Source organism: Cervus canadensis, chromosome 1 (assembly GCF_019320065.1).
Source record: "Cervus canadensis isolate Bull #8, Minnesota chromosome 1, ASM1932006v1, whole genome shotgun sequence".
Classification (NCBI taxonomy): domain Eukaryota; kingdom Metazoa; phylum Chordata; class Mammalia; order Artiodactyla; family Cervidae; genus Cervus; species Cervus canadensis.
The window spans coordinates 116,666,324-116,684,395 of NC_057386.1; the positions used below are offsets into that span (position 1 = coordinate 116,666,324).

Here is an 18,072-nt window from a genome sequence, read left to right on the forward strand (position 1 = left end):
CCAGGCAAGTCGCCCAATGCTTTATTTTTAATAAAATTACACAAGTAACAGTGACCATTGTAAAATTAAAAACCCAGAGAGAAAAATTAAAATCACCCCTAATCCTGGCCCCTAGTGACAGCCACTGTTTCTGAAGAAAAAGTCCTTTTACACTTTTTTCTCATGGATAATACCTACCTTTATTATTATTCCTGTTGTTATTGCTATTAAAACACAAAACTGGACTTCTGAGAGGCAGCCTTGTAGCCCCAGAGTCTTTGAGATTCCCTGTCTACAAGACATCCTTGTCTTCAGGAAGGGTGGGGAGACCAGTCTAGGTATGAAGAGAGAACCCAGGGTGGTTGACGAAATGCTGGAAAAACCCAGCCTAGATAAATGTGCCTCGGCAGCGCCACCTGCTGCTTCTGTAAGGGCATCGCATGGCCTCCAGCACGGTCCCGGTTCAGCTAATAGGGAAGCCGCTTCAGAGTTACCATGCCACTCCCATTCCTGTTTTCTCCTCTCTTGCCAGAACACCTCCAAACAAGCCCAAGAACAGCCCCAAGAAACAGTGCGCTGGCCCAGGGCCTGTGCGTGCAAGTGTCCATCTCGATGGCTACCTGCCAGGGCTACCCCTCTGTGGGCCATAGTCATCAACCTGTCACAAAATATTTAATATTCCTGAGCACCCAACTGGTCCACATCTACTGGCCTCTTTTAAGAGCTATATCTGTAAGCCACACATTTCCGGAAAAGCAAGCTGAAAAGAGGTTCACAAGCTCTGGAAGTTGGATGTAAATCCTGGCTCTCATGGTGCCGGCAAGAGACTTGCTTGGCCTCTCAGAGTCTCAGTTTCCTTATCTGCAGAACAAGGGCAGGAACCTCACCTGCTGGGTGAAGCTGGAGGGAAGCTTAAACAAGAAAATACATCTAAAAGCATCTGGCATGTGGTAGGTATTCAAACAATGTTAGCTCCTTTTTGTTTTTCTTTTTTATTTCTTTCAACACCATCTTTCCCTTTTTCTCTTGGAGAAAAAATAAGGGGCTCAAAGTTGGGGGGAATCTACTCATTCATTCTCGATGAATATTTATTAAGTGACTACACCGTGCTGGGCACTAGAACCATTGCAGGGAAGGTAATGATCCCTCACCTTGTGGAGCGGCAGAGCAAGTCCAGGCCCTGGAATCAGACAGAGCTGGGTTCAAGGCTGGGCCTACCACCTACAAGCTGTGGTTCCTTGGGCAAATTCCACAACCTACAAGCTGCGGTTCCTGTCCCAGAAGAAAGGACAGAGGCTATGGCCTGGGGCCTCAGGCTTCCAGGACAAGGTCAATCAAGCCCTAGGCCCTTGATCCCAGTAGTTGAGCTTGTTTCGGCCTTTAAGGCCATTATACAGATGAAGTAACTAAGGCCCAGAGAGTGGAAGGTCCTTGCCAAGAGGTGCAAAACCAGGACCTGAAGGCTCGTCTCCCACAGCACAATTCACGCATTTCTGAAGTTCCTATCACACTCAAGGAGGCCCATCAATAACTATTTATTAATCAGGCTTTTTTGCTGTGTGTGTGGCTCTGGCTGGGCTGGGCTGAGCAGAGTGGGTGGCTGCTTCCCTTCTCCGTTGGGGACACAATATGGATGACTGGCTGTAAGCTTGGCCCGAGGGATTGGGACCAATCAGAGGCTAACTCCGGGGGATCTCACACCCGGGGCAGGTCAGATTCTGAGTAAACATGTGTCGAGTAAAGGGAGATGTGAGAGGGACTTCCCTGGTGGTCCAGTGGTAAAGACTCTGTGCTTCCACAGAGGGGCGCGGTTCAATCCCTTGTCAGGGAACTAAGATCCTACATGTCCTGTATTGCTGCCAAAAAACTAGAAAAAAAAAAAAAGGCAAGACATGAGAGTGCACGCTCACCTGAGATGCACCAGGTGCTCTGCTCCTGAGTCCTCTCCATTTAAACTTTCATTTCCTCTCATAAGGGCAACTGTAGAAAGCAGCCCTGTCGGTATTCTTGTTTAAAGCTAACCTGAGGCACAGTAAAACTTTCAAGACTTGCTGATCGGAATCAGGCAAAGGAAAGGTGGTCAGAACACTCTACCGGCAGTATTTAGGAGAGAGGTTTTTAGAAAGAAGATGTGAAAGCAAGGAAATCATAAGTTAGGAGGTTGCTTTGTTTGGGAAAGCCCAATTGGCTGTTTGTGATTGCTAAGTTTCATTTTCTCCAGTTGGGGTGCATTGGCTCTGGCCTAGGTTTAGGTTGACTTGCATAGGCTATGGACGTGTCACAGCCTTCCCAGTCTAATGGGCTGTTTTTCAAGTACTTGAACATTCTTATTTCACGGATGAGGACACGGAGGCTCAGAGTGATGAGGTGACCTGTCCAAGGCCACACGACTATTGTGGTGGAGGCTGCAACAGAGGTCACTCTGTTCAACCAGACATTATACTGCATCCAGGAAAAACAGAGAAGTGAATAAAAGAAGGAAGGAGGGGACTTCCCTCGTGGTCTGGTGGTAAAGAGTCCATCACGCAATGCAGAGGACCCAAGTTTGATCCCTGGTTGGGGAACTAGGTTCTCACATGCGGCAGAGCAACTAAGCCTACAAGCTACAACTAGAAAATGGGAGTGCCGGCGACTAAGACCCCTGGCAGCCAAATAAATAAAATTAAAAGAAAAACAAAACAAAAGGAGGAAAGGGTGAAGGGAAGAATAAATGAAGACAAAAATGGTAAAATGAAAAGACCATGAATAAAGGAGTTAATACTTTGGTTTTTCATTTATTTTTGTCACACTGCAGAGCTTGTGGGATCTTAGTTCCCCAACCAGGGATTGAACCCAGGCTCTCGGCAGTGACAGCAGGGAGTCTTAACCACTGGACTGCCAGGGAATTTCCAATCTTTTAATTTTATTTTTTAAGAGAATTGTTGGTACATAAAATGATACACGTAACATGTGAGTTATAAAACATACTAACAGAAGGAACACCCTTGAACCCACCACCATCCTAAGGCGACAGAAAGTTGCCAATAGCTCGAACCTACTTACCACCAGCGGTTCTTCGAGCTGGCTGCACGTCGAACACACCTGGGGGGCTTAGACAACCTCTGATTCCCTCAGAGTGCTCGATGGGGTTTGTCTGGAGTCCGGTTTGGACATCTGGATTTTTCAGAGCTCTCCAGATGATTTTCTTGTGCAGCCAGGTTTGAGGGCGACTGGCTTATAATTCCCTTCCATATTATATCCCTCTGATTTTCCCCGACGCTCACCTGCCTCGCTCAGGTAGCCACCATCCTGAATGGATTCTTTTCCTTAGATGAGCGACGTCTGCGATTGAGCTCCCGCCCACCACGAGGGGGCACCAGGGAAAAACACAGATTCCTTTTCTCTCTCTCTCTCTCTCTCTCTCTCTCTCTCTCTCTCTCTCTGCACGCCGAGTAATCGCGCTGCAGGAGGCTTGGCCCTCGCGGCGCTCCGTCGCCGGCCCGTTGCCTCGGCAACGAGCGCGGGGAAACGGCCGGTGTAAGTGCAACGCTGCCGGAGAGGGTCGCCGTGGGCCGGGCAGGGGTTGGTTGGGGTTGGGGCTTGCGGGACCTTGGGCCGGGGCAGTCTTGGGAAACTCCGGCTCGCAGAGAAACGTGAGTCGGGGGTTTGGGCTCGGCCGGGGACCGGCGTTGGGGTGGGGACCCTCAGAGTTCTGCCGCAGTCTGCTCCGCTCTGGCGGGAAGCGCGCCCGCCGTCCCGGGACGCGATCGCGGGGCGCCCGGGGCTTCGGCTTCCAGTCCTCACTCGGCTCTTCGCGCGGCCTGGGTCCGACCCTTTCCTCTATAACCGCTTTTGTCGTATGTGGCTGAGAGAGGGATGCGACTTGTTCAGTGAGCTGCCCAACTTGTTGATGGTTCATCTGGGGCCGGAATCTTCACTTTCCTGAATCCTCGTGCAAAGATTTATCCGCAGGCGGCCTATGGGGCAAAGAAAAATGTTTGTCAGGCCTGCCACAGTCTGAAGACAGATCATGACCTGGCAGCCTCAGGCTCAGCTTGACTCAGACGCGATAGTTTCCCTCCCAGTTCGAAGGACTCTTGAGTTTGTTTATTCGCCAAAAGCTCCTTGAGCACTGTCACAGCCAGGCACTGTGTAGACCCTGCACCTGGAGCAGCTTTTGGACCGGGGGTGGTGGGAGGGAGGTGTCTGGAGAGACTGGTTCTGCCTTCGAGTCTCCGGCCGTGCCCCCAGATAGCCCCTTGACCCGTGCAAATTGATTCTTCCCTCTGGGTGGTAGTTTTTCCATCTGTAAGAGGAGGGATCTCCCTCCATGCTCATCCAGAACAGGTGTGACACTTGGAGATGGCAACCCACTCCAGTATCCTTGCCTGGAGAATACCATGGACAGAGGAACCTGGTGGGCTGCAGTCCATGGGGTCGCAAAGAGTGGGACACGACTGAGCGACTTTCATTTCACTTCATAGCCAGGGCATGTTGGTCCCAACAGGTACCGTCTTGCAGTCTACAGAGCTTGGGCCCTCATCCCAGCCTAACATGAATTAGGCTCCCAGCTCTTGTATAAATTTCCTCTGCTACCTGGCTTTGTGATCTTCAGCAAGTCATTTTACCTCTTTGAACTTAAGTTTCCTCAGCTGCCAAAAAAAACGGGGCGATAGTAACAATGAAAAAGGTCATATCAGTCAAGAGCTTGGCCCACATCCGTATGCCTTCAGTTATCCTCTCTGTTACCTTAGGCAGAGCACAGAAACCCCCGGTGTGCTAGTCCAGTGTCGTCAGGACTGGCTCCCTGTCTCTGCACTGCCCTTAATGATGTCAGGCTCACAGCTGGGTGCAGGCCAGGCTTCTTCAGCTAGATGATTTGCAGTCCTGGTAGCAAGTCATTTTTAAAATGCTGATGTCTGGGAGCCCACACTGAGACTTTTTTTGACTTAGTTCATCTGCCTTGGGGCCCAGGCTCTACCAGGCGATTCCAGTGTGCAGCCCGGGGGTGAGGACCAGGCCTCAAAGGGATGAGGGGCTGCAGCAGGCTCCTGTTCTCAGCGCCGCTCTTCTCCTCAGATGGCACTCCCCACGCTGCCCTCCTCCTGGTGCAGCCGGCGGCTCCCGGATCAGCAGGCCGCCCGACAGCGCCGCCAGGAGCAGGAGGCACATCTTCGGCAGCAGTGGGACCGGAACAGCCGCTACTTCCAGGTGTCTGACATCTGCAGCTCTAAACAGGCAGAGTGGAGCTCCAGGGCCTCCTACCAGCGGAGGTAACTGTGCAGTGAGCGCCTTCCCTTAGGGTTGGAGGGCCACCTGCTGCCGGGAGATGTGACTGACTCAGGGACCTGGGGGAGGGTGACTGGCCGGCATGGACACTTGCATGGAAATGTGGTGATTTCCATGGGTACTCACATGGTGATGTCTTTCCAACTGGAAATTGAAAAAAAGATCATCAGTGAAGTAACACATTTGATTGAAAAAGATAAGATGATGAGACATGTATGTAGGATCCAGAAGTCCCCTGTTAGCCCCATTTCCCCAGGAGAGAACCACCGTGAACTGTCTGGTCCATATCTTCCTGTACACTTCTTCATCTGTGTTTGTATGTAAATATAGATACAAGCATACACCCATTTTTATAGAGAGAGATACATAAAAAAAATATGGAAGTTAAAAGCATGGGCTTTGGAGTCCGACAGACCTAGATAGCAATTCTGACTGTGTCACTTGCTGTAAAAAATGAGCCTCAGTTTCCTCATCAGTGAAGTGGGGCTAAAACAGAACCTACTTTATAGGATTTATGTCATGGCTACTATAAAAACCATCCAGGTTATTTAGTACATAGTAACTGCTCAGATAATATTAGCATGTGCATATACACGCCTCTTATACATTTTCTTGCAAGAACGAGATTCTGCTATGCACAGTGGTTCTATTACCTGGTCTGTTCACTTTGGCCGGAGGACACCTCCCCAGGTCACCATGTTCTGTATGGCTTAGCCTCTGTCACCCACACAGCCAGCCATGCATCCCCCGTGCAGCTGGTAGCACGCCTGGCTGATGGTGGCCCCTCTCGCCCAGCATGCATGCCTACCAGAGGGAGAAGATGAAGGAGGAGGGGAGGAAGCGTCTGGAGGCCCGACGGCAGAGACTCAGGCAGCTTTTGGTGGAGGAGCAAGACTTGCTGGCCAGGCAACTGGAGGAGCTGAGGCTGAGCATGAACTTGAGGGAAGGGAGAATCCGGGAGCAGCATGGGAACCTGAAGGCAGCCCGAGAGGAGCAAAGGAAACTGGTAACTTTGCAAACGGAGCTGTTTAGGAGGCTGCGAAGCCCGAGTTCCCAGCCTGTTAGTGAGGCCAGGAGGGGTCCCCCTGAGGGGCTCTGACCTGATGAGATGGCAGTTTACTCCAGAGCCAGCCGGGAAAACTGCTGACTCTGAGTCGTTCTTTGTGTGTGTTTTCCAGGAGTCATCTCTATTCTCTTGGGCCCCTTAAATCATTGTATTTGAGTCCTTTTTCTTTATTCTAGTTCTCTGGGCCCACGAAAGGCTGGGACTGGTGTATTTTAACCTAACTTCCAAAGTAGTTGTGTGTAGTGGTGGTCTCCAAACTCTGTTTTTAAGGTTGCTGTATATTTTGAAGTAGATCTTTAGCATCTAGGACCCATCTGTAGCATCAGATTTTGGCCCCCTTTTATCACCATGATAAGTCACTTGTGGGAACTCCCTGGTGGTCCAGTGGTTAGGACTCCACACTCTCACTGCTGAGTGCCCAGGTTCAATCCCTGATCGCAGAACCAAGATCCCACAAGTCGCTTGGTGTAGCCAAAGAAATGAGTCATTTGTCAGCACCTGATTGGTGTCTGTTGAGAGCCAGACACCTCCTGAAGCCTGAGGGAGGTCTGAAGGGCAGGCACAGTGCTGGCTGCCAGTGGAGGAGCTCTTACGCTCAGCTGACTTCACTGTGGGTTACCCGAAACGTGGATGGATTGGAAAAGCAACGTCAGTCTCCCCTCTTTGTGTTTTCTTGGCAGATTGCTGAACGACTTTTGTATGAACACTGGAAAAAGAATGACCCCAAACTTCGAGAGGTGAAAACCAAAGAGATCCTCTCATTGATTTGCCTAAGTAGATGAAATCACATTGCTCACCTTGTTTTTAAGTTTGCATCTTGTGCTGGGATGAAAAAGAGATCACTCCAGCCACTTTCGAAAGAGGCTCCACACAGAAGATCTGGTTCATTTGGTTATTTAACATCTACAAGAGGCTGCGAGAGGTTGGGACATCTGATAGGAAAGGGGAAACCCAACAGTGGAGGCTGGGTAGGCAGGTGGGGCCACCTGGGACAGCTTTGGGTGGCTTTCCCCTGGAGGCACCCGGGAGCGCCTGCAAGATTTTCAGCAGAGGTGCAGCAGGGTCCTGGCTGCATTTTAGGGAGCAGCAGCAGTGTTGAGGGGGCTGGAAGGGGTGATGTCAATTGAGGGGTTGCGGCTGCAGCCCAGGTGAATGATGGTGGTCAGAACTGGAGTGGCAGGAGAAAGGGGACAGATCCATAAGACTTTGGGGCAAGGAGAGAAGGGGGGCATTGTGGCTGGGGTGACATCATTCAGCAGAGATTGGGCTATCGGGAGAGAATGCCATGACAGAAATCATTAATTTAGTTCAGTTTATAATTTGTGTATAAATTTGTATTTAGTCTCTAAGTCGTGTCTGACTCTTTGCAACCCCGTGGATTATAGCCTGCCAGGTTCCTCTCTGTGTGGGATTTCCCAGCAAGAATAATGAAGTGGGTTGCCATTCCCTTCTCCAGGAGGGTCTTCCTGACCCAAGGATAGTACCTGGGTGTCCTGCATTGGCAGGCAGATTCTTTACTGTCTGAACAACTTAATTGATGGTGTTAATTTATGTGCACATAACTACATTTAGAAGTTGCCAGTCATAATAGAGCATCTGGCTGCTCTGGTGTGTCATGTGGTTAGCACTGAACCTCTCCTCGGCCACTGGTAGATTTCAGTGGATCCTCGGAAGTCAGCTACTCAAGTTGTTTATTCAGAGCATTCAAGTTAGTTGCAAATGTTTACCTTTGTAAGTTGAGAAAAATTTGAAACTTGTATAAAAAGTTTTCCAAACAAAAGCCTTTGGACATTGTTGCGATTCATTTTCTGATCTAAAAGAGTCTTTAAACCCAGATCTCTTATTAATAACCCCAAATTTGTTGCATCCATCAATACAGGCGGTATGTGTTTTCACAGCTGCTCCTTTGCAGAGGGAGCTTTGGGGAGCCAGGCAAAAAGTTGAGTCTGCTCCTCACCCAGATTCTGCTGCCCTGGGGCCTGGCAGGCTTTAGACCCATCACAGTAGCCTTTGAGATTGGATTTCCATTTCAGTGTCCGCTCAGCTCCAAGAGGCCTGGGAGAAAAGTTTCTGATACTTTGTTCCAGTTCTTGAGATGGCTTAGAATTGCCTGGTCCTTTGGTTTTCTTCCTGACTTGCATTTAGACCGTGTATGTTAGGGTCACCATGCACTTCCTTGTAAGACACCTGGTCACATTCCAGGCCACGGTACAGTGCTCAGCAGTGAGCATCCATCCTGTGAACCACTGAGGAAGTTTATATTTTCTGCCTTCTCATCCTCAGATCGAATCGGACCTTCACAAGAGGCATGTGATAAACGCTTGGGAAACGCAGAAAGAGGAAAAAAAACAGGTGTGGTATGTGTTGGGAGACTCTCTGGGTCTTTGAATTTGTTTCTTGTTTTCCATCTCAGTGTCTCCAGTCCAGGAATAGACATTTGCTCGGTTTACTAAGCACCTGTTAAAACGGAATGTTTGTTGCTCTTGCACAGACAAGAACCCCACGTGATCACTCTTGGGGCAGAATGAGACCAGGTGTCCAGGGCCGGTTGATGGTAGACGCAATATGCATCCTTAGAGGTTGTACTGTTGCCAGCCTCCTCTTTGGATATAATTTACATCGTAAACTCAGCCTGGGTTGACAGCAGCAGCTCTGGTGATGGAAGTCCACACTTTGCCTCTGGGTTCATTTTGGAAGGTGTTTTATCGACTTGTGAAAGGGAAGGGACCCCGTTCCCTGAGCCCCTCCTCCGTGCCGGGCACTGTGCTCCCAGCCTCATCTCTGAGAGCAGCACCACGCCCGTGGCTCCCACCGTGAGCGCTGAGCCCGGGCCTCACGGCCGGTGAGTTCACAGCCTGCTCAGGTGTAGACGTGTTGGAGTGAACGGGCCCTGCGGCCTGCTGACCAGCGGTGGGCTCTTCGCTGGCTCCGTGTTACGGACGCTGACCCCCATGTTCCTTTGGCTACATGCAGCAAGAAGCCGCCGAAGAGGAAAAGGAAAAACGATTTGAAAATGAGTATGAAACGGCCCGCCGGGAAGCACTGGAACGGATGAAAGCAGAAGAGGACAGGAGGCAGCTGGAGAGTAAGCTGCAGGCGGAGGCGCTGCGCCAGCAGATGGAGGAGCTGAAGGTGAAGGAGATGGAGGTGAGGGCACGCCCCGGCTGCCAGGGCCACCTCACTCGCAGCCGCTTGTTGTGAGGAAACGGGCATTTAAGAAGCTGCTCCACATGGAGATGGCATCTGGGAGGTGGTTCTAAGAAGGGGAGCCACGCTGGGCTCTCCTGACGTGTGGTTCCACCGGTGGTTCTTCCGCACTCCCGCTGTGTGCCGGATTCTTGAATGCCAACCCTCGGGGGGTCACACCTGTCCCCACAGATGTGGGTAGAGGCCTGCTGTCGGAGGGCCTCTGAGAACCCAGAGTTCAACAGTGCTTGGTAGACTTGACTTTGATGAGCCAGCCCACAGCTCTCCCCAGCTAGCAGTTTTGGGGTCTTGGGGCAAACTATGAGGATCTTTGGTTCAGGAGGCTGTTCTGAGAATCCTGTGCCCAGCAGCTCTGAGGGCTAGATCTTCCCATCCAGCTGAGGGGAGCAGCACCCCCTTCCCCAGGCCTCAATGATTCGAGAGCTGGGTCCTTTGTGCCCGAGCACTAGACTGGCTGCTGGGAATACAGCTGGGGGCTGTGTCAGGTCGGGGAGACAGAGGTTAAGTTGCAGTAAGTGTGGGCAGTGCAGGGCCATGTGGGGTCATTCTTGTCGGCGGGGCTGGGAAAGGCCCAGCTGGGATGACCGAGTGAGCTGGGCCAAGGGACTGAGTGCCTTGGAGGTGGGAGGGGATCCTGGGTACCAGGTGGCCAGGCCGCCCTTGTTGGATCGTGTCTGCTAGAAAGGGAGATGAGGGATGACGAGCCTAACTGGGTTTGCTGTCCTGTCACCACAGGCCACCAAACTGAAGAAGGAGCAGGAGAATCTGCTGAAGCAGCGCTGGGAGCTGGAGAGGCTGGAGGAGGAGAGGCGGCAGATGGCAGCCTTGTGGCAGAAGGCGGAACTGGGGTGCGTGTGGGAAGGCCCCCAGCCCTCGCCCCCCCATCCCAAGCCAGCGAGCTCTCACTCTCTCAGGCTTGCCCTGGTAACCCTGAAAGCAGAAAGGATACAGTCTGTAGAAAGTAACAGTCTAACCTCTGCAGAATTCTTTATGATCATAAACACTAAAGGCAACCCATATCTTCTCATTTCTAGACGCTTCCTGAGACATCAGTATAATGTGAAGCTCAATAGACGCACACAGCAGATCCAAGAGGAACTGGTAAGTCTGAAGTGACAGCCTGGTGTTGCTTGTACTTTCTTTTGAAAAACATGTTTTTCGTTGCTTAGTAACGGGTGCGTTCTCATGAGAAAACATCAAGAGACATCCCTTCTTGACCAGCAGCCTCGGCAATCCCTGCCCCTCCCCAGAGGTGTCTGGGTATGCATCTTTCTGGATATACAGTTGACCCCTGAACCACATGGGGGTTAGGGGCACTGACCCCCATGGAATTGAAAACCTGTGTACTGTTATTTCTGCCTCAGAAACAAAGGAACTGATAAATGACTCACTGAAGGGCGGGAAGCTAAGACAGTTTGGATAGAATCAGGACTCAAACCCCAGTTCTTTTGAGTCTGCATACTGTAATCTCCAGTCAGACACTTCTCCCCCACTTAGTTAATATAAAGATCTGTAAAGGGAACTCCGCTCAGTACTCTGTGATTACCTGTATGGGAAAAGATCTGAAAGAGAATGGATATATTCCATTATAACTGAATCACCTGGCTGTATATGGAAAACTAACACAATATGGTAAATCAACTATATTCCAAGATAAAATAAAAATTAAAATATTAAAGATCTATAAAATAAAAATACAAGTACTATCCTTACTGACAAAAAACTGTGGTTAGTGGACTCGCCCAGTTCAAACCCACGTTGTTCAGGGGTGAGCCGTACACACTCAGGGAAGTGGTGGGTTTGGGGCTTCTTGGTTTCATTTTTTAATGTACTTGACGTGGCATTGCTCAACACAGTACCTAACAGTACACCTCAGACCTCAAGATCAGTGTTCGTAGACTGAGCTTGCCCTTTCTGGCTAGCTGCTCAGTGTTTCTGGCAAGTATTTAGATGGGCTCCCTCGCTGAGACGGGACAGGAGAGATCTCTCATCCTGGCTGGCTGTCCTCGCATGGAACAGCTGCAAGGAGCATTTTGAGCATTTCTGTAGCTTATGTCCTCTGAAGTGGAACTGCTTGCAAATTGTGTTCTAGAAAGCTGGGCTGCCAGGTGTGTCCGAGGGCAAGGACGTGCGTGTGGCACAGAGGGTCTCTCCTGGTGGTGGGCAGAGAAAAACTCCTGGGCGTTTGTGGCGTCTACAATGGCCCTGAGCCATCAATCACACCCTGCCTGCTCTGGAAACAGCCCCATGACTCCGCAGAAGACCAGGATCCCGCCAAGAGGGCCTGTTACCTGCGGTAACTGCGCTTCCTCGTCTGTCCTCTAGGAGGCGGACAAGCGCATCCTGCAGGCGCTGTTAGAGGAGGAGGACGAGAACCAGCGTGTGCACCAGGCCCGGCGGGAGCAGGCCCTGGCCGACGTGGCCTGGATGAAGCGGGTCATTGAGGAGCAGCTGGAGCTGGAGCGGGCGCGGGAGGCAGAGCTGCAGATGCTGCTGAGGTGAGAGGTGGCATCCTGGCGTCCCCTCCTGCCGCAGTCCCCACAGGTCAGCAAGTCGCTGTGAGGGTTGTCTGCTGCTGTTGAAATGCCCGTCCTTGCTCCTCTCCATGTTCGTGAGGAGCACACCTTTGCTAATGGACCTGGCCTGTGGGTGTTTCCCTCGGGTTATTTAAGGTGGAAACCACTAGGGTTTAAAGTAAGGATCTGTTCATCTGAAACCGTAGAAATTTGAAAGGAAATTGTTATAAATTATGGAGACATTGAATGCATCGTAGGCCTGTATAAATGAGTCTGGATCCTAGAACATCATCTGGTAGAGTGAAATAAGGGAGTAACAGGTAACACTTATTGAGCACTTACTGTGTGCCAGACGCAGTGCTAAGTGCATTACGGTCCTCCTCCTGTTTAACCCTGATGTCCAGGCCAGTGCTGGGCTTGCAGGGTACTTGGGCCACGGGGAGTCAAGACCACTCACCTTCCCGGACCACAGGGCGAGCTAGAGTGACCGCAGGAACGTGGTGACAGCTCAGGCACCCGCTTGCCCCTCCTCCTCTCCAGTCCCAAGGGTTCATTCACTTCTGTGTGTAAATGTCCTGGGTACATGTCATCACCAGTGCTTTTTGTAAGGAGAGGGAGTGTTAAAAAAGGGGACTTAAAAGTACTTACGACAGCAGTATTTTCTGTGAGGTTATCCTTACCTGTAATCCACTGAGTTTACTTGGAGGTTGACCCCGCAGAAAGTGGGCATTACCTGGTGCCATGGAGCCTTGATTGTTCTTTGGTTCTCTTCTACCACTGGCGGTGGTAAGGAGCCTGCTGTCATCCGCTCCATGTCTCCCTAGGGAAGAGGCCAAGGAAATGTGGGAGAAGAGAGAGGCAGAGTGGGCCCGCGAGAGGAGCGCTCGAGACCGGCTGATGAGCGAGGTAATCCCAGGAGGGGGTGCAGCTCGGCCGGGCGGGTGTCTGGGGTTGGTGACCATGTGTTGACCCTGCCGAATGCTCAGGGAACAGAGTCCCCTCAGGTTATTTTATCATCTTTTAATATCATCCTAAAAGTAATATGTTTACTAGAAAAAAATTTCAGTACAGAAAAGTAAAACCAAAAAGTCACCTAGACCCCTATCATCTCCACAGCCACTATTTCTTTCTTTCTATGCTTCTGTTTCTCTGCATAACATTTTTTCTACATATTACTTATTATACTGAGCTATTTGATTTCAGTCATTTTAATATATTATTATATCTTCTTTGTAAATATCATTTTGATGACATATATCACGTGGGTAGACAATAGTTTGTTTTTCTATTTCCTTTTGTGGGTCCATTTTTTCTAATTGGAGCCTTTTGAGAAACACTGCGCTGAACACCTGTTGCAGAAACCTTTTCCACATTTAATATTTTTCTTGGGGTGCAACACCAGAAGCAGACTAAAGAACATGACTGTTTCATTTGTCATTTAGAAGTAGTGCGTTATAAGACACACCCCAATTCAAAGGAAATTTTTTTTGGGGGAAAAAGTCTTTATTATCCATGTATTGAAAGTTACCTTAAAGTGGTTTAATATGGACCTTGTATTCCGTGCACACCAGCATGCTACATTTTAGAACCTGTGGGAAAGTGGGTCCCAGCTGGTGCCCTTTTACTTTTAGGAATACCAGATATTCTCCAGCATCTTTTGACTCCCCCCGCCCCCCGCATTTAAAACATCCCTCCTTGTTGTGGCCACTTGTCCTGTCCAGAGAGCCTGACTGTCTGGAATGGCAGGTGGTTCCTGAGACTGGACCATTGTCTGGATGGAATCCTCCAGAATCCGGGTTTCTGCTGCTCTGAGCAGTGAATTCATAGCCACAAGGTTGGCGGGATGACCCCAACTCTGCCTCTGGCTGCCTGCGTGGCTCGTGGTTTCTTGCTTTTTCTGGCACTCGCTGATAGGGAGTGAGAGTCACCTTGTTGCTGTGTGTCTGTGGGGACAGAGCTCCACCCCTGCCTGCTTCCGACTCTCTGGTGCTCGACTGTCTGCACACGCACAGTCTGCGTGCACCTCGTGTGTGATGGGGACGTGTGGGAAATACAGCCGATTGTCTGGAAATATAGCTGACCCTGTGGTCGGCTTGCCTGGTGCGCTTAGGCCTGAGGCGGAGAATTAGGCTGGTGTCCGTGTAGCTGCTGCAGCAGAGCGGTCCACAGCTGGTGGAAGAGGCATCTGTCAAAGTCTAACTAAAACCTCCCCTCTTCCTTTCTGCTGAGGATAGGTTCTGACAGGAAGACAGCAACAGATCCAGGAAAAGATTGAACAAAACCGACGGGCACAGGAGGAATCCCTGAGACACAGAGAGCAACTTATTCAAGATCTTGAGGAGGCAAGAGAGTCAGCTCGTCGTGAGAAAGAGGAGAGTGAGGAGCTGAAATCGGCCAGGAAGCAGGAGCTGGAAGCTCAGGTGGGGCTGAGCCCTGGGACGAGTGCACAGGCAGCAGGCCTTGCTGCGCCATCAAGGCACAGGGCTCGGGGCCCTTGACCAACTTCCACAGCCTGGCCTGGACTTTGTGTAGGAAGCCCACAATCAGGAGCTCAGAGCATCCATTTTTGTTTCCCACTGGAACCTTGACCCTCCTGGTTGTAGGTCCAGTCCCGCTCTGGGTCCTCCATCTCCTAGGAAAGCAAAGCTTACTGTTCCTGCCCCTCACCTCTCTTTCCTGGTTGCCTCTGCAAGCACTTGGCTCTCTGGCCCCAAGCCTCTTTTATTCAATTCAGTACATAATAGTTAACACAAAAGAATCTTCCAAACACGTGGCCACATCCAGAGTGTTTCACAAGGTACATACAACCACACACATAACCTCTCCGGGTCCATGAGTGTCCTTCCCATGAGGGCACTGGTGCTCAGCGCTGATGCTCCAGCTAGGGGACCCCAGGCCGTCCCTCGGGATCGGAGGCAGGGTCCTGCCCGTGGCCCGTCTGGGGTGACTTTCCTCTTGGTACCCAGGTGGCAGAGCGGCAGCTGCAGGTGTGGGAGGCAGACCAGCAGGAGAAGGAGGAGGAAGAGGAGGCGAGACGGGCAGAGCAGCTCACGGCTGCCCTGCTGCAGCAGGAGGCAAAGATGATGGCCAAGCAGGGCTACCGGCCCAAGGTAGGGAGCCGCTCAGCTGGCCCTGCTCTCCTGGTCCCCTGTCCATAGCCCCGGGCACAGGGCTGCTTCCCAGCACCTTGGACTCTTCCTTGCTCCTCTTCTTGTGTGTTTCTTCCTTTCCTGACTGGTAGGGAGCCTGGACACAGGGTCTGTTCGATCCTTCGTTGGGCCTCAAATAGACCTTGCAGTGACTTTGCTCTGGCTCCTGCCGCTGCAGCCCAATGACTGGGGTCCCGACTGCTCTGCTGGTGCTTGGCGGCCCTGTCTAGGACAGAGAGCAATCTGGGAAGAGCTTTGGGGCAGCTAGTGAGGGGGGAAGGTGCAGTGGGGCTGGGTCCTAGCTGTCCGGACGGCAGAGCCCAGTTGAGCCGGGTGACCAGGACCTGGGTTCCTTCCTCTCCTGCCCTTGGCACTCTGGTCACCCCCTCCCTGTCGTCTGGTCCTCTCCTTCCTTCTTTCTCTGTCTCCCCAAGTACTTGAGTGACCCCTGGTGCAGGACATCAGGGGAGCACAGAGAAGCGAAGGCCGTCACCCGTGTTTTGGGGGAGCTGATGAGTAAAGCACCGGTGAAGGGGCCGAGGGCACACCAGGCATGTCACCGCTGTCTCTCCTTGACCAGGGCCACCCTGGCACTAATGTGCTGCCCGACAGAGGCCGGCTCCTCTGGTCAGAAAGCCTGGGAAGCTGATGGAGCGGAGCAGGTGCCACACTTGCTGCAGAGCGTCAGTGTCCCAGCCGGCCGGGGCTCTAGAGTGCAGGGAACAGCGTTTTCCAAACTTCCTCCACCATGCATCAGTGCGTGTCTCAGATCAGGGTCTCACAGAGCCACGTGAAGTGTTACTTAGGGCTGGTACTTTAAAAAGTCAGAGTGCCTCATTTATGGCTTAGGGTCAAAGACTTAGCTGTAACTGAAAACAGCCATTTATAAAATGGTGCTTTCAGCTGTTTCTTGAGATTAATTGCTAATGCTCCAGTGACTACTGACTTAAATCAGTCTTATGTTTTCTCTTTCTTCTCAGCCTTATGGACATCCCAGAATCGCTTGGAACTGACTTCGTTGGTACTGTAAGCACAAAGAGTGAGGATGGTGAGGTCTCTGGTATGCAGCCGCCAGACCGTTCTACAGGCTCTGTTCCAGTGTTCGGGTCACTGTAAAATAGTTCAGCGAATGTTCAGGTCCACAATTAAATGGAGTGAGGGTGTGGCTGGACTTTAAGCTGTGTTGGCTATCCAGGAGGCCCTTTCCTGCCTTTTTTATCCCAGAAAGGGACTTCATAGTCACACGTTGACAGTGCTGTCACAGTCTTGTAATATGTTGTTAAATAATGTTAGATTCTAAATCGGTGCTAGGAGTTACAAGTTGTATTCCATGACAGGCTACGAGTTTCCTCTTGTCTCACCCCTAATTGTCGACCTCCAATGAGGACTCTTAACTACAGATAGGAGACAAGTTTTTCAGTTTTTAAAATTGCCATTAAAATTTGATTGTTCTATTGAAAACAAACTTGTGGGTCTTGGTCTAGTTTATTAATTTCAGGGTTTATTAATTTAGTGGTCCCAAAATGATTACATCTTGTTTTCTGGAAGAAAAGAACTATGAACCCTGAGACAGTCTGGTGGCGTCCATGGATACTTTCTGAAAAGGTGGTGAGAAATGAGTCTTTCCTTGTTTTAGAAGCATTTTGGTAGAATATGCATAGAGCATTGTCGGGGGTGATGGGTGACCCCAAAATGTATGTAAGTGAGCCTCAAAAGGTCACCTGGCTGGCTAACCTTTTGGCAGGACACCTTGGGCCTCTAGTGTCTTGGAAAGGGCTCAGCCATGTGCAGCCTTTTGAGATTTATGTCCCCAGAGGAAGAGGCACTGAACCTGAAGAAACTAGATCAGACTCAACTGCAGATCAGCCAAAAATGTCTCTTCTCCCTGTTCTATCAATGTGACATAGTCCTAGATTAATCTCTATAAATAGCTATAAATTCCTTGCAGCAATAATCATATTTTCATGACTTGTATTTTTTTTTTCATATTTTTCCTCTGAGGTTTCAGTTTTCATTATATTGTGCTCAAGATTCCATATCTCAGTAAATTACAACTAATTACAGGGCTCTGTTCCAGGTTATTAAAAACCAGAGTTTATTAAAAAATCCCGAGTCTCAGGGCAGCACTGCCTTTCATTTCTATTGTGCCATAAAAACAAATTGAGCTGAGAACTACATCCTTAGTCTGGTTTTCATTTTCTTGTCTTAAATTTTTTTGACTATGATCCCCTGAGCACTGCTTTCATTATGCATGTTCATATTTACTTTCCTCCTCTCAGATGTTCATTAATTGTGAAATAAAGTTCTGGTTTGATGGCACTGCTTCCAAGCTTTTGTCACTGTTGCTTTTAATAACTGCTGCAAAGTGGGTTGTATAGAATGATAAGAGTTTTACTGATTTAATCCACATCTCTTTCAGATTTGGATATTTTCACTTTCTTGTGTCAGTGGTATTGTCTCCATTCTCATTTCCACTGGAACCTCTTCTAAGTAAAACTACAGGGAATTACAAGCAGTCATACATTGTCCGAGCTCCAGGATAGAGTTCAAAATGGACAGAATGCCTGGTAAATAGGCACTGATATATTTACTGAATATTTTTTATTTCCTTGAGTTTTTTGTTTGTGAAACCTGGCAGCAGTCTTATTAGCATTAAAGTTTATTATAGGGAATTCCCTGGCAGTCCCGTGGTTGAGACTCCGCATTCTCTGTTACACTAGTTCTCTACCCTAATATATTTAAATGTTTCCTGTCTAAACTGGGCCTCGATCTTTGTTTCCAGATTTAGAGCTTCCACTGTCTTAACTATTTCTGGTGTAGCACATACTCTTTTTAGCTCGTAACTATTGATTGTGTTGTAGCTATATATACATGTATATTGGTTTTA

General features: G+C 50.0%; 1 protein-coding gene across 2 annotated transcripts; it reads left to right on the top strand.

The window, feature by feature from the left end:
- The first annotated feature begins 3,404 nt into the window (after window positions 1-3,404).
- LOC122422310 (trichoplein keratin filament binding) lies at window positions 3,405-17,514 on the top strand. Of its 2 annotated transcripts, none has more exons than XM_043438734.1 (13): window positions 3,405-3,495; window positions 5,038-5,231; window positions 6,043-6,253; window positions 6,994-7,050; window positions 8,597-8,665; window positions 9,287-9,460; window positions 10,256-10,368; window positions 10,555-10,621; window positions 11,846-12,018; window positions 12,861-12,942; window positions 14,271-14,456; window positions 15,003-15,146; window positions 16,166-17,514. In XM_043438734.1, the coding sequence occupies exons 2-13, from the start codon at window positions 5,038-5,040 to the stop codon at window positions 16,196-16,198; spliced, it is 1,503 nt and encodes a 500-aa protein (XP_043294669.1). In that variant the 5' UTR covers window positions 3,405-3,495; the 3' UTR covers window positions 16,199-17,514. The 2 variants fall into 2 exon arrangements, with proteins under 2 accessions (XP_043294669.1, XP_043294659.1); XM_043438724.1 differs by having other exon boundaries at window positions 3,456-3,611.
- Window positions 17,515-18,072: the final 558 nt, after the last annotated feature.